The 13,990-nt window shown below is 36.8% G+C and overlaps 1 protein-coding gene across 1 annotated transcript in view; it reads left to right on the top strand.

Moving 5' to 3' along the window:
- RBP1 (retinol binding protein 1) overlaps positions 1–13,990 on the top strand; it is a 21,701-nt gene extending 7,711 nt beyond the window's left edge. Inside the window, exons 3-4 of the mRNA XM_003208997.4 lie at positions 5,521–5,622; positions 9,274–13,990. Coding sequence (XP_003209045.1) covers positions 5,521–5,622; positions 9,274–9,327 — 156 coding nt within the window. The 3' untranslated portion in view covers positions 9,328–13,990. The remainder of the gene's footprint in view (positions 1–5,520; positions 5,623–9,273) is intronic.

Below are 13,990 nucleotides of genomic sequence, written 5' to 3'. Positions count from 1 at the left end.
ATATTTTACCTGGCAACTGCTTATCAGATGTTTTTATATCACTTCCATAGTCCAGGTGAAAAAGCTTTATCTTGAGCATCTAATTAATATCTAATTGGATACATTGCAGTGCTTGACTGAAATTTCTAGAATATTTTATTTGGTGTTAGTTGGAAACATAGGACACATCTCAAAGTGGATTTTCCTGTATCTATCTGATCTAAACAATTGCTTTCCATGGTTTAATTTTTTCCTAAATCATAATTACAGTTGTAAAATGACTAGTGATTCCCATAAGCACAGAATTACTGAATTGAGACAGAGCATGGATTGTATCATACAGTCCTAGGGCACTGCGGTCATTTACTGCGCTGTAATATAGAGACAACACTGTGAAGGGAAGCAGAAGAAAAATGGAAACTGTACTGCTGTGTTTCTCCGAAAGATGGGAAATCAATAACATTTTTGATGAAAGATAGTAGCTGCAATTCATATTTGTAAATGTAGTACGTTAAAAATCTATGTAGCTTCAGCAAAAAATGTTCATTGGCTACTTAAGGAGAAAATTGTATTTCATTCACCCATAAAATACACTAGGTGTCTTCAGTTGCACAGCACACAACCCAAGCTAGCACATAAGGAACAGCCAACATGGGCATGAGAAACACTGTGCATTGCCAACATGAAATGTTTATGCAGTTTGACAGTGCAGATTTTTCTGATAAATCAGTTTGTTTGAATATTTCAGTAAATTACACAATTCAGTATATCTGGCTGTAGGTCAATGTGCCTTACTACTAGAAGCTGGAAGTATTATCTACTGTAACTTGACAAGATTTCACTGCTGTTACTGCCACTTGATCTAATACTAGATCAGATTGCCTGGGGTCTCATCCAGCTGGCCTTAAAAACCTCTAGGGACAAGGCACCCACAACCTCTCTGGGCAACCCATTCCAGCACCTCACCACTCTCTCAGTAAAGAACTTCCCCCTGACATCTGATCTAAATCTCTCTTTAATTTAAAACCATTCCACCTTGTTTTATCACTGTCTACCCATCTAAAAAGTTGAATTCCCTTATGTTTGTGAATTCCCTTTAAATAGTGGAAGGCTGCACTGAAATCTCCTCACAGACTTCTCCAGGCTGAACAGGCCCAGTTCCTTCAGCCTGTCTTCATAGGAGAGGTGCTTCATCCCTTGGATCATCTTTGTGGTCTTCTCTGGACCATCTCCTGAGGCTTCCCATCCTTCCTGTTTTGGGGGCCTTGGACTTGGATGCAGTACTTCAGCTGGGCCCTCACAAGGGCAGAACAGAGGAGAACAATCATCTCCCTTGCCCTGATGGCCACCCTTCTTATGGTGGAAGCTTGGATATCATTGGCCTTCTGGACTGCAAGTGCACACTGCTGCCTCATATTCACTTTTTCACCAGCCAGAGCACTTAAGTCCTTCTCAGCAGGGCTACTCTGAAGGTGTTACTCTCAAGGAGTAATTAGCTTGTATAAAGTATAGTTCTTTTTTGTAAAATAATCCATCTCTTCCTAGCAGGCAGAAATAGCATCAGACTTTGGGACCATTGGCAAAAGATACAATATTGGCCTCTTCTCTTTTTCTTAATTACAACTTGTAGTTGTATGTCAGAAACAAGGTATTTAATCCAAAAGAGGTTCAATATTGTTGGTTAGAATTTTTGAGAAAAGTTAAACTGGAGCAAGACCATTAATCATGCTGTCCACTAATCACATTAATTAGCATCTGCTGATGTGTCCTATAGAATTACATATATTTCACTCAAAATATGTAAATCCTAGGTTTCAGTTTGATCTGGCAGTAAGCAACGATGTAAAGAATGTAAGCAAGAAATCCTTGATCAGTATTCGCCTTTAGTCGCTGACTGCATGGTGCTAGTGCTTTTATAGCTCATTGAGATGATATACTGATTAATGACACATTTCTAACAAGTTCTATCACATTGCCCATCTTTGGGTGATGCAAGGAAAGAGCTTAAGCTGCAATAATAAAGCTTAAAAAAAAAAAAAATCAGCATAATACAGAATTTGAAGGCATAAGAGAATCCAAGCACTGCCTGTTCATAGATTTAATTGCCTACATTATCTCCCTACCATTCTTCTTTTCTTCCTGGCATTTTTTTTTCTTTATGCTGCCATTATGCTGTTGTTAAGTTAACGTGGGAATTTAAAGGGACTCTCTGGAGAATGTCAAAAGTGGTAGGGAATACATAAATAGTTTATTTTCTCACTTAAAGTATGAACAGCATTAGCAGTTATGAACACAAAAGAAAACCTACATTTTTAGAGCTATAGTGTTTCTCCCAGTCAGTAGTCAGTGAAAAAATATTCCATATACACAAAGAAAGGAGAAAGAAGAGTATCTGTGCCAAAAGGAAAACTCTAAAATAATTGTTCTTATTTACAACAAAAGGACTAATATTTACCAATATTTCTGGGATGTTATTATGTTCTGGCTCAAATATTTGAAAATAAGGTTAATTTTGCTGTCTTTGTTGTTGGGAAAGGGTAGATTATTCGCAGCAACCAGTGCACTTACAACAGCCATAACAATTCCAACTTCAACTAATACTTTGCTGTCTCAGTAGAGATATTTGGAATTGAAGAACTTACTGTTCCTCTGATCTGACTTAAAAGAGAAATTTCTGTCTTATGTGTTATTTGGGTCTTATATCAGAATTTAGAATATGACCTAAAGAAAGAAAATATAAAAATGCTACCAATTAATCTTATTGTCATGAAGCAGTTGTTTCTGCCAATAAGGAAGGTAACATTATGTTCTTTTGCCATATAATATATTCTTTCCTTTATAATCTTCATAGCAAATACAAAAATCAGAAACTGTACGGTGTCCTCACATCCCATCAGTAGTTATATTTCTGAAAAGGAAGAAAAAGGATAATATCTGGGAATTCTGATAAAATGGCATGGTTAATGGTCTGTGATATTTTACTCTCTATGGTTGTCACTAGATCACCAAAATCTAATCTTGATGAGAAAATCCAAACCAAACAACAACAAAGAGAAAAAAGTGTGTTTTCTGAATTGAGAATGTTTTTAAAACTCTTAGAGGCTGAAAAAGTTCTTTGTGTTGCCACAAACATTTCTCTAGTGTCCCCAAGTCTACTAGGATAGCGAAGTATCAAAACTATTAACTTCCACAGTAACTGACTTTGCATGTGAGTAGTTCTAATAATGTTGGATCTGATTTTATGATGGTATATTGCCTTGGAACTCACATGTAATGGTACAAAATTTAACTTTACAGCTAATCTAACAATTTATCTGTGATTAAGCTAGTGCTTAATGGATAAAAATAAGTACTGCTACTAAGAAAATCTGCATACAAAAATGACTTATTCCCCAGTACCTCCTGCATCTGTAGATCCCTGGCAGAAATAAAATTCACTTTCTGATATATTCATGGTTTAGAATCATCAGAAAGCCTTTGAGATATAAACTTAGTGTTATTTGTCATCTTCTACTTTCCAACTGGATATCCGTAGATTCAAAATAGATACATAAAACGATGTTAACAATGGCAACCACATTAGCTCTCTTAATTACAGCTTTGTCACAATGTGTTGTTCACCCCTGCATTAGCATTTTAAATATTGAAAGGAGATAGCATTTTTTAAATGTTATCTGCTACTAGGTTTAAATGCATCATTTTACATGACTGAACAGAAAAAATTGCCAATGCACTTTACAAATCAGAAAGATTTTTAGTGAGGACAAATAAGTCTGGTTTTTGTGGAGCTCTTGGAGTGGGTCCAGAGGAGGGCACTAAGATGATCAGAGGGTTGGAGCACCTCTCCTATGAGGAAAGGTTGAGGGAACTGGGCTTGTTTAGCTTGGAGAAGAGAAGGCGCTAGGGAGACTCTCATTGTGGCCTTCCAATATTTGAAAGGAGCATATAAACAGGAGGGGGAACAGCTGTTTACAAGGGTGGGTAGTGATAGGACAAGGGGGAATGGTTGTAAACTGAGATAGGAGAGGTTTAGGTTGGGTATTAGGAGGAAGTTTTTCACCCAGAGGGTGGTGAGGCACTGGAACAGGTTGCCCGAGGAGGTTGTGGATGCCCCATCTCTGGAGGCATTCAAGGCCAGGCTGGATGGGCAGCCTGGTCTGGTGGTTGGCAACCCTGCACGTAGCAGGGGGTTGAAACTCAATGATTAATGTGGTCCTTTTCAACCCAGGCCATTCTGTCATTCTTAAGAAACCCCCTATGGTGCAAATAGACTATATTGGATCACTCATAATGCCTTGCCTATGATAATCTTTGCTGGCACTCTTTCTGGTGATTCATTTTTCCATGCCCGTTTAGTCTAAAGCTTCCCATGGGTGGGGAATGCTGGCTGATGTGGCTATCATGCTATCATGGTTATCATTTAAGAATTAATTGCTTGTGACATACACAAATTAAATAAATAGGTCTGAAAGTTCTTCAATGTTGAACTTATTTTAATTCATAGAATGAAAAACCTACGGCAGCTTCTTTTCTTAGAAACCACACAAGATGGATGCATAAAGTTTTCCTTTAATTAAATAGATCAGAATTTATCCACATCTGGCTGCTTATACAGGCAGTGGCTGGAACACTTACATGAGGTAGACAGTAAATCTGTAGCTAGTCCTCAGATTCATTTTATTCAAGCTGGTTTGAAAGCAGTGTGCTAATATCTGTGCTAAGCTATCCTAATGCAGCACAAACTGCCACTAATCTTTCCTTTCCCTCTGCAAAAATTCTATAGAATGTTCCTCTTTTTATCTTAGGGAGAAGTGAAAAGCATACTGTCAATAAAGACTAGCCACAGTAAGAAGTGGAAGGATGCACTCTCATATATTCAAGTAATTTCATTAAGTTCTGCTGAACTGTTCAAGGCAGTGCAGGTATTCATGAAAGTGCTGCATTACATCCTGCAACACCTTAACTGGTATTCTACTAGTCCTGGCTCAACTACTGCTCCAGCTAAACAAAACAGGATACTGGCAATGTTATCAATTTACTGATACTTCCACGCTACTCTGCTCAATGACGTAAGATAGATTAAGATATGGGGGGAAAAAAAAGCCCAGTATTTATAAGTCTTTCTTGTTTAACTAGAGCTGCCAGTAAGCGGGCTGAGCAGTCCTTGTGGTAGAAAAAGACCTGAATCTTAAAGCTCTTCTTATGAATACAGTACTAGGCTGTATATCCCTTCTGCTGTTGTATTTGTCAGCAGGGAAAAAGAAGTGCACTCTTACATAATGATTTTTATGTGATTTTTTTTCTTGCAGTTAAACAGCTTTGTCTCACCTTTGCAGGTTTTGACAGGCAGTTGGGAAGCAACTTGCTCTTTAAGCAAATTTCTTTTGTAATTATCCTAAGTACTACAATGCGCTACAATTATTCTGCTTATGAGATTCATTAGTCTATTATATAAGAGTAGTTTTTCTTTAAGTAAACTAATCAAAATAGTGATTTACTAGTGAAATACTACGGTAATGCTGAACATGCCCATTTTCTTAGACCACAGTTTCTTGGGATGGAGATAAGCTGCTTTGTGTGCAAAAAGGAGAAAAAGAAGATCGTGGTTGGACTCAGTGGATTGAAGGAGATGAAATGCACCTGGTAAGATCATATAATGGGTACTAAGTGCCATCCTTTTATTTACTGAAACAAGATTTGGTGCTGTGTTATCTTGGCATTCTTTGACATAATTAAGTACTGGTGCTGTATTTGACTTCTTGCTGTATTTTGCTTCTAAAGTAGTAATTTAATTTGGCACCATTATTCTTTCAAATCCCTTACAAAAATTGCCTCATTTCAAAGCAGTACTCTTTCTGATAACTGTCTGTTCAGACATACCAGTTTGAAATGTTTACACTGAGGAAACCATTTAACAGAATGATCCTTGTACGCTCTGTGAAATACACAATATGGGAGCTTGTAAAATTACACACTCAACAATAAGCCGTAAGGGGAAAATATACCATTCTTCTTTTAAAATAGTTACAGCCCAAACTGCATTATAGCCCAGAGAACTAAAACAGCAATTAGGCTTTTGAAATGTCATGTTCTCTCTGATCACCATTTCCATCTTCCCAAGTTAACAGGATCTGAAAGAAGATGCGTATTCTTTCTTTACATAGCTCTTCATAGCATATTCACTCTCTCATTACTTTGGATAAAATGCACTCTTCGTGCTGAGAAAATAAAATCCAACTTTAGTTTCATTCTTCTGCTTGGTCCTTTTAGCATTCAACACCCCAAATTAAAATTCTCTAAATATCCAAATCAGAAACTGTTATGGATGAAATATTTGCAGAAGTACCCTAAGCCTCTTATTACCAAGTAAGAAATAGTGGAAGTCCCAGAAACAAGTTTGGAGAAGGACTGTATGTAATAAACCTTCCCATCTGGACTACATACTTGATGTAATGCAGGTAGGGATGGAAGTAAATTTATAGTTGCAGTCATGGCCTCAACAGAAGTACAGGTGAAGCAATGAAAATGAGACTGCAGAATTTCCAGTGTATATATGTCACAGTTTCAAGTGCAACAGGAGAAGGGAGCCCCTTCCTCCTCCTTTCGAGGAAAAGGAAAGAAAATTGATCCAACTAAGATAGGAGAGATTACAGATTTACTACAAATGGTGAAAGAACGCAAGATAATAACAAGAAAGAGAGTTTCAATTAATAACTCAAATGGGAGAGAGAGGAAGGCTACCATCACTGCTGGAACCTGGAAGTGCCTCTTCCCTGTCACCTGGAATTGGGCATCACTTGGGGAACTGTGGAGGTTCCTGGGAATAGTAGTTTTCTTGGAGGTTGGAACTCATGTGAAAGTGCTGAAGAGCATAGGATCAGGAAGTACAGCTCCACAGTGCACTGTGCCTCTGCACCCAATATCCTGCTGCAAGATGTCGTGATATGGAATACTGATTAAACCAGGACAAAACATCCCCTCAATCTACATGTAAACACTACAGCAGTTCCACACTACCTCCCAGATTAAAAGCACTTAGTGCTGTGACCCCAAGCAGCAGCGTTTTCAGAATCTGTGCTTGCAAACAGGTTGCAATTAGCCACACTGTGTCTGGCCCTGAAGCTCAGCTTATTTCTTGGTGCATTTAACCCACATGAAGCGATGGCATTACTTGCTCTCGGATTTCTTTGGCCTCCATGTTGTGAATTTCAGGTTCTTGTCTCCTTGAAATCATTCTCTCTTCCCATTTACTACTCCCAACATCTTTTCATTTTTTTTTTAAAGTCTAGACTTCTGCTGTCCTTACTCTGACTTATACACTAGCCATACAACCTGGCCACGAACCTGCAGGCCAGACCATTTTCTATGCTTAAACCTGTCAAGAGTCATACCTGAGAAGGCATAAATTCAGATTCTGGTGCAAGTGCCACTGTTGTCTACTGCCACCTTAGGTACCCTAACATCACCTGACTGATCTGATGCTTTTGCTTCAAAAGGCTGTGAAGAGAAGTTTCATACCTGCCAGCACATTCAGGTATCCATGCACTAACTGAACTTGTACAATCTACTGTGATCTGTCCATCACGCACCCAAAAGCCAGTACAAAGTTACTTCATGCAAAAGAAGTACCCAAATATTTTAGAAGCCCGTACCCAATATTTTATCACATTTTATATTTCATGAACTTCAAATTATGTCCTCTTTATTCCTCTGAATCCTCATTAATGTAACTCTCTCCATTACACATGCACAGAAATAGTTCCATTTAGTATCTTTTGATCAGCCAAGATTACTGGGCCCTGTGCTCCTGAAAGTACTTTGATACAATGGGCAGTTACCTCTAAGAAATTGATACTTCGATTGTTTTATGATGCTATTGAACTTTACACAATGAGCCAAGTGTTAATTTAATTCCTTCCATGGTTCTGTAGAAAGTAGTACCACATCCTTTAGTAGTTTATCACCTCCTATTTTTATCATTTCAATCTATGGTCTGTACTTTGTAGTTCTTTTTCCTCCTTGGATTCTGTTTTATGTGAGTGACTTATTTGACCATTCTCCATTTCCTTTTGAGTTTTATTGCCATTTTCTATTGTATTGATTGCTTCTGCTCTGCAGGTTTTTATCCCTGTCAGCAGATCTCTTTGGACTTACTGCACACTCTTTCTTTTTGCTTCACTATATATACAATGAACAAAAACAGTTCCAACTAAACTCACAGAACCAGTCTGCTTGTTTCATCAATTCATCATGAAACACCTTCTCTCATAACAGACTGGTAACACGTGAATAAGGTTATTGACCCAGTGTAAGTTCTTCTTAATAAGTCATTTTAAAGTTTGTAAAGAAATACAAGGAAATGGGCACAACTTCCCAGTTAACAATACCTCCTATTCCTCAAAATATTCTGACAACTTTATTTAAGTCTTATCTTGAAATAGGAAGTACAGTCCTTCTGCTATGTCATATATAATCTTTGTCTATACATTCCTTAAGAAGTTCCACCAATTTTCTTCTTCCAGGAAAACTAGTCAGCACCTCCACTAATTCCCACAAAGTCTGTGCAACTCAGGTATAACCTCAACAGTTTCAGTAATAGAGAAGATTAAACTGCATCTTCAGTGATGTTAGGTGAACAACAGTAGGTCTCATAAATCAGTGTACATTCTTATGAGCAGTTAGATATGACCCAATTATTAGCAAGCAAAGAATTTTTAAAACCTATTATGGGAGACAGAATACCAGCGGACAGCGTTAGGCATCTAACACAGTGAAGTTCAGTCAAAACTCACTCCTGTGCTGTGGTTTATAGACCTAGCTCAACTCTTCTGTATGCGATTACCTGCCCCATCCTACCCATGACCACTGGGTTGCTAGAATGGGCTTTTGGCTGATTTCTGGATTTGTAAGTTTGATCTACTGATCATCAACATACAGACTCAGAATTTGTTACTTAAATCCATCCCAAATACCTTGTCTATATGTCCAAAATATAGAATGCTCATGTCAAAGACCTAAGCAGTTGCACGCACAAATAAACAATAATGCCCCTGGAACACATTTGGTCTTCTAAGATCTGAGATACCAAAGTAACTTCTCTTACTCCACCTTTCTCCAGACAATAAGCCCAAACCAAGTGCTACTATTAGGATTAAAAATAGGCTAAAATATGTACAAGCTATACAATCTAATTTGATAAGAAATATATTGAAATTAAGCTGGACATACCCATGAATATATAATGCACATATAATATGTAAAAGATGTAATTTTAAAATTATTTTCTCTTCCTAGGAAATAAGAGTGTGCGGAGTCAAATGTAAGCAGGTCTTTAAGAAGGTACAGTGAGTCTACTGCTGACACAGAAGTGAAGAACAGTAGAATGTACAGACTTGCCACCAAATCTCCAAGCACTAGTAATGAACATCATCGGTAATGAGAGTTAATACAGAAATGAAGATTACATTAGAACTGTATAGCCAGAAATATTTTTAACAAATTATTTTAAAGAAATAATTGCAAATAAAACCCTATTAAAGTTACTAAACGCTATCAGTGGGTGTGCACCATAATTCTTGACTACACGAAAACTGAGACTGCTTGATAAAAAACAAGATACTAGAGTTAAAGGCCATGCGAGCACATATTTTACTTACAGTGAAAATTGCCTTTCTGTAGCTTTAACAAGGCGCCTTAATGTAATCTTGTTTTCAGGCTATGAATTGTTGTAGGGAAGTGAATGAGAACTGCAGTATGTGGCTGGCCAGAAATCCTCATCTCTCTGAAGCCAGCGAGAATTTTACCACCTGCTCCAATGGAGCAGTACTTCACTGAAAGTATTCCACCAAAATTAAAGATTTGATTTTTTTAAATTAAGTGAAGTTATGGATCAATAATCTGGAAAAACAGCAATTACAGAATTATGGCCAAGAGGCAATTCCTTTCTAAATGCTTTAGCCAATGACTGACTATTCACTTTCTTTCTTTTTCTGATGAAGCTAACAGTAAGGTTATTGCTAGTAACTATGTAATTGTACTCACAACGTACAAAAGAGATAGCTAACATTGCTTTGTACATTTCAGATTTTATTAGTACCCATCATTGTGCTCATGTTCTCATGTAGCATATAGAAAAGCACTGACCTACTACTTTATACTAAACATTCTTACAGGTTTAAGAAGTAAGATGTCCATGAATTTAGGAGGCCCCTCTTTGAAAGGGCACTTCTGAGTCTTATACTTTTTCTTCTCTTCCCCTGTTTTCAACTTAGTTTAGCAATAATCATTTAATGTGGTCCTCAACTGTTTTATTCATGGTTTGTGTGATTATTCACCATCTGATCTACCCCTCCCATTACAGAAGAAAAACAGGAAAAGCACTAAGTCAGGATGTAGGATCAGAACATTAAATGATTAAGGAGTATAACTTGCACAAGAGCAAAGAAGATTCAGAAGGATTCTAAAACCATAAAGCAAATGTAAAGGATCGGGTAGAGAACTGAAAACCTTTATAGTAACTGATCTGTAGAGGAAATGGGATGCTCTCTTAACAGCAGGAGAATATTTTTTGAACAAGTTGATTATGTAGTATCTAATGGTGTAATAGATGATATTTTCATTTGGAAATTGTGTTTTTTTTCTGTTTGATTTGAACAAGTCAAAATACACACATTAATTTTAGTGGGTGCAAATATGAGTATAAAATAATTATTTCAGTATCTGAAGATTAAATAATTGATGTGAGAAAAAATCTAATCAGACCTATACAAAATATATGTAAGCCTACGAAAGGGCTGCAAAATTTTTATTTTATATATGTTAACTATTTTATATTTTTATTTTAGAAAACCAGGATTTCTTAATAGATAACAAAATGTTTTACACAGACAAAGGAATACAAATCAGATTGCATTATCTGAAGAGGTAGTTTTAATATTAAGTAATAATATGAAATGTGTGGTATTAATTGTGAAATACCTTTAATGTCATTAAAGAATCTTCGGATATATACTGTAGTGACACACCTGCAGTACACCAAACTTTGTGATTTCCACCTACTCTGACTGAGATTATACCACAGTGTTCTCCCAGTCTTTCCTAATCTGTGGCTCAAGCCAGAAGCTGCTATCTCAGTATTTAATAACCTTCACCATATTTTTCTTTCATAAAAATCTCAAGTCATTTTTTAGATCAATGCAAATATTTAGCACACAGTTGTTTAAGAAATCTCTCTGTTCGCTTGAACCTGTTGCCTTCTGTTATCATGTAATTATTCCTAATTCTTGTACTGCAAGAGATACGAAATCACCATTCCCTGTTTCTGCCATGACCCTCAGATTTCTGTACCCCTAGTATTATGGTGAGATGATTGTTCTAGCAGAATCATAATCACTACACTGATTCCAGAGTATAAATTTGAATGTTTTTATTCCTAGAAGTCTTTTTTAAAGCTTCAGAAGACCACAGTACTCCCATTTCAATTCAAGCCACTCAGAAACACTCAACTGAAACAGATGGACTAAGAGCATCTCTTCTAGTCTAATCCATCCATAGAAATCACAGCAGAAATAAGAGCTAAGATTGCAGTCTGCATTTATACAACTGTGAAAGATGGGAAATAATTGCTTTGTGTGATCTGTGTAACATTTTTATTTTAAAATGAGCTGTCAGAATGGCAAATTCCATATAACGAGGTGTGTTAGATTTCTAAAGAGTCTCTTATATGAGATGGAGCACCTTTCATGCCACTAGCATGGCATGAAAGGTGCATTCCAGGAGATACATCCACTTTCATCAATGCCTATCATTTAATTGACTCCACTATACTAAATTTTCTAAGTGGATAGTAAAGCAAAAGAGTTCTCCAGCACAACATTGATAAAACTTTCCTAGCATGTATCGTCTTGAGTCGTTTCTTGGACAATATCACCTGTAATCATGTAAAGGATTTATGGCCATTCATCTTCTATTAGTAAAACATTTCCTCTTAGAATAGTACCTATGTGCTGCTGCTATTTGTACTTCAAGAAAATTTTCAACCTCAAAGCAAATGTTTATTTAAGTAATTGACTCCTGTCTAGCAAAAAAGCACAAAAAAGTAGAATTCCTTCAGTATCCTGTGATTTATCAACAAAGAATGCACTCTTCTCTGTACTGACACTAAAAGTATTCACACTGAACACTTGAGCAGCATAGCTTTTTAGTTCCTTCAACCAGTCTGCCTGAAGGTTAAGTTTCCATTCCAAAGAATGAAATTCCCTTTCAAGAGTTACATTCTTATTATAGCAGATAAAGAAAGAAGAAAGTATGTGATTATTGAGTCAACAGTAATTTACATAGCCAGAGACCACATATCTAATTGTACCGATTGGTACAACACTGTTCTAACGCTTAGCCAATAAGAAGTCAATATTGTGATAAGAATGTTTCAAATTTAAAATACTCTATTTAAATATTCAGTTAATTGAGAGTTCAAGATTGTAGCAGAAGCATGAGCAGTTAGCTATGGGTGCACAATCACAGAGTAGGTAACACTTAGAACTTGATTGTGCATCTGTAGAAATACATACAGCATGATATCAATATCAGTAATAATCTTTAAAGATGCGTAGTTCATAAAAATGCCTTTATCAGCATTGTGGAATCATATTAAAAGCTTTTATGCAACAGTTTCACTTCCTTTCTTTCCCCTCCCCTTTAGGCTGCACAAAGCAGCATTACAGAAGTGCAGAGATAAAATATAAGAAAAGCAGAGGAAGTAATGCAAAATTGTACTGGAATTTAAAATGAAAGGTCCCTCTTTCTTGATGTTCCCAGCCATTTTTTCTCAATTGCTAGTCAGTGTCCTTGCTACATAAAAATAGATACTTATAATGCTATGGAGTCACCATTTTCACTTTTTAGGTTTAGAAGCATTGCATAAGGGACGAGCTGAAATTTCACATTCAGTCAAGTGCAACAAGACTTACAGAAGTTCATCACTTTCCTTCTCTAATTCTAAATCAGCATGATTCAATTTATCTTTTCTTACAGAGACACTGATGCTCACTATCCATAACCATTACAGCTTCTAACACTTCTCTCCAGCTGGGCATGTTAAAGAAGTTAACACATTTCAGTAGTACTTCTGTGAAATAACTGTGGTCTTTCACTCATCTTGTCAAGAAATATGCTGCCATTCTTGATGCTGACATTTCCAAGTTTATTTTTGGAAAGGAAAGGGGGAGAACAGCACCTTTTATGTATTTTAGAGTAACATAGCAAAGCACTTATTCAAACACAGCAGCTCCTCCAGACACCAATTTTCAGGTACAACAGTGTAGCTCACTGCAATGTGGTTAGTCTTCTCCACTGTCTCACTGATACCAGTGTTCATTAGAAACAGCCGATCACTGGGGACAATCCTTAAAGGCCACTGCATTGTTAAAATCCCACTAGGTAGAAAGCTAGTCATCACTAGTCTTCTTTTCTGACACATATGTTCAGGTAGTTCAGATCTAAACACAGAGACATACTCAGTTTCCAAGAGCTGCTTACAGATTACTCTCTGAAAGAATTCTGAAAGATTTACTCATGAGTTTTAGACTTCTTGTACCTAGGAAAGCACAAAACACATAACAGATTTTCACAACACCGCAGCAGTGACACATTGTGCTAATTTTGTTAGGTTTCTTGAAACCAATCTCAGACATGGGGGCTGACTTAGGAGCTAGACAAATAAGATCTGCGAGCTACATTTCACACTGCCGTAAATGATGCAGGAACAGATGACTCATTCCCTGATGAGCCAAACAGAAAATAAGTAGAATACCAGAGTTCTTCAGCAAAAACAGTCTCCAAGTAGTATGGCTCCAGCTCTTTAATCATCATCATACCAAAAAAAACTTTGTAAGTTTTTGGGCAATGAAAAGCAAGGTGTCTCCATCTCAAAAACCTACAAGCAGGATTATTGCGCAGAATGTTTTTTTGCAACATATATGTATAATGCTCTATAACATGTTTTTCTCATACA

This window comes from Meleagris gallopavo, chromosome 11 (genome assembly GCF_000146605.3).
Source record: "Meleagris gallopavo isolate NT-WF06-2002-E0010 breed Aviagen turkey brand Nicholas breeding stock chromosome 11, Turkey_5.1, whole genome shotgun sequence".
In the NCBI taxonomy this organism is placed as follows: domain Eukaryota; kingdom Metazoa; phylum Chordata; class Aves; order Galliformes; family Phasianidae; genus Meleagris; species Meleagris gallopavo.
The sequence above is the reverse complement of the archived record's forward strand: the minus strand, read 5'-3'. Positions and strand labels throughout refer to the sequence as shown.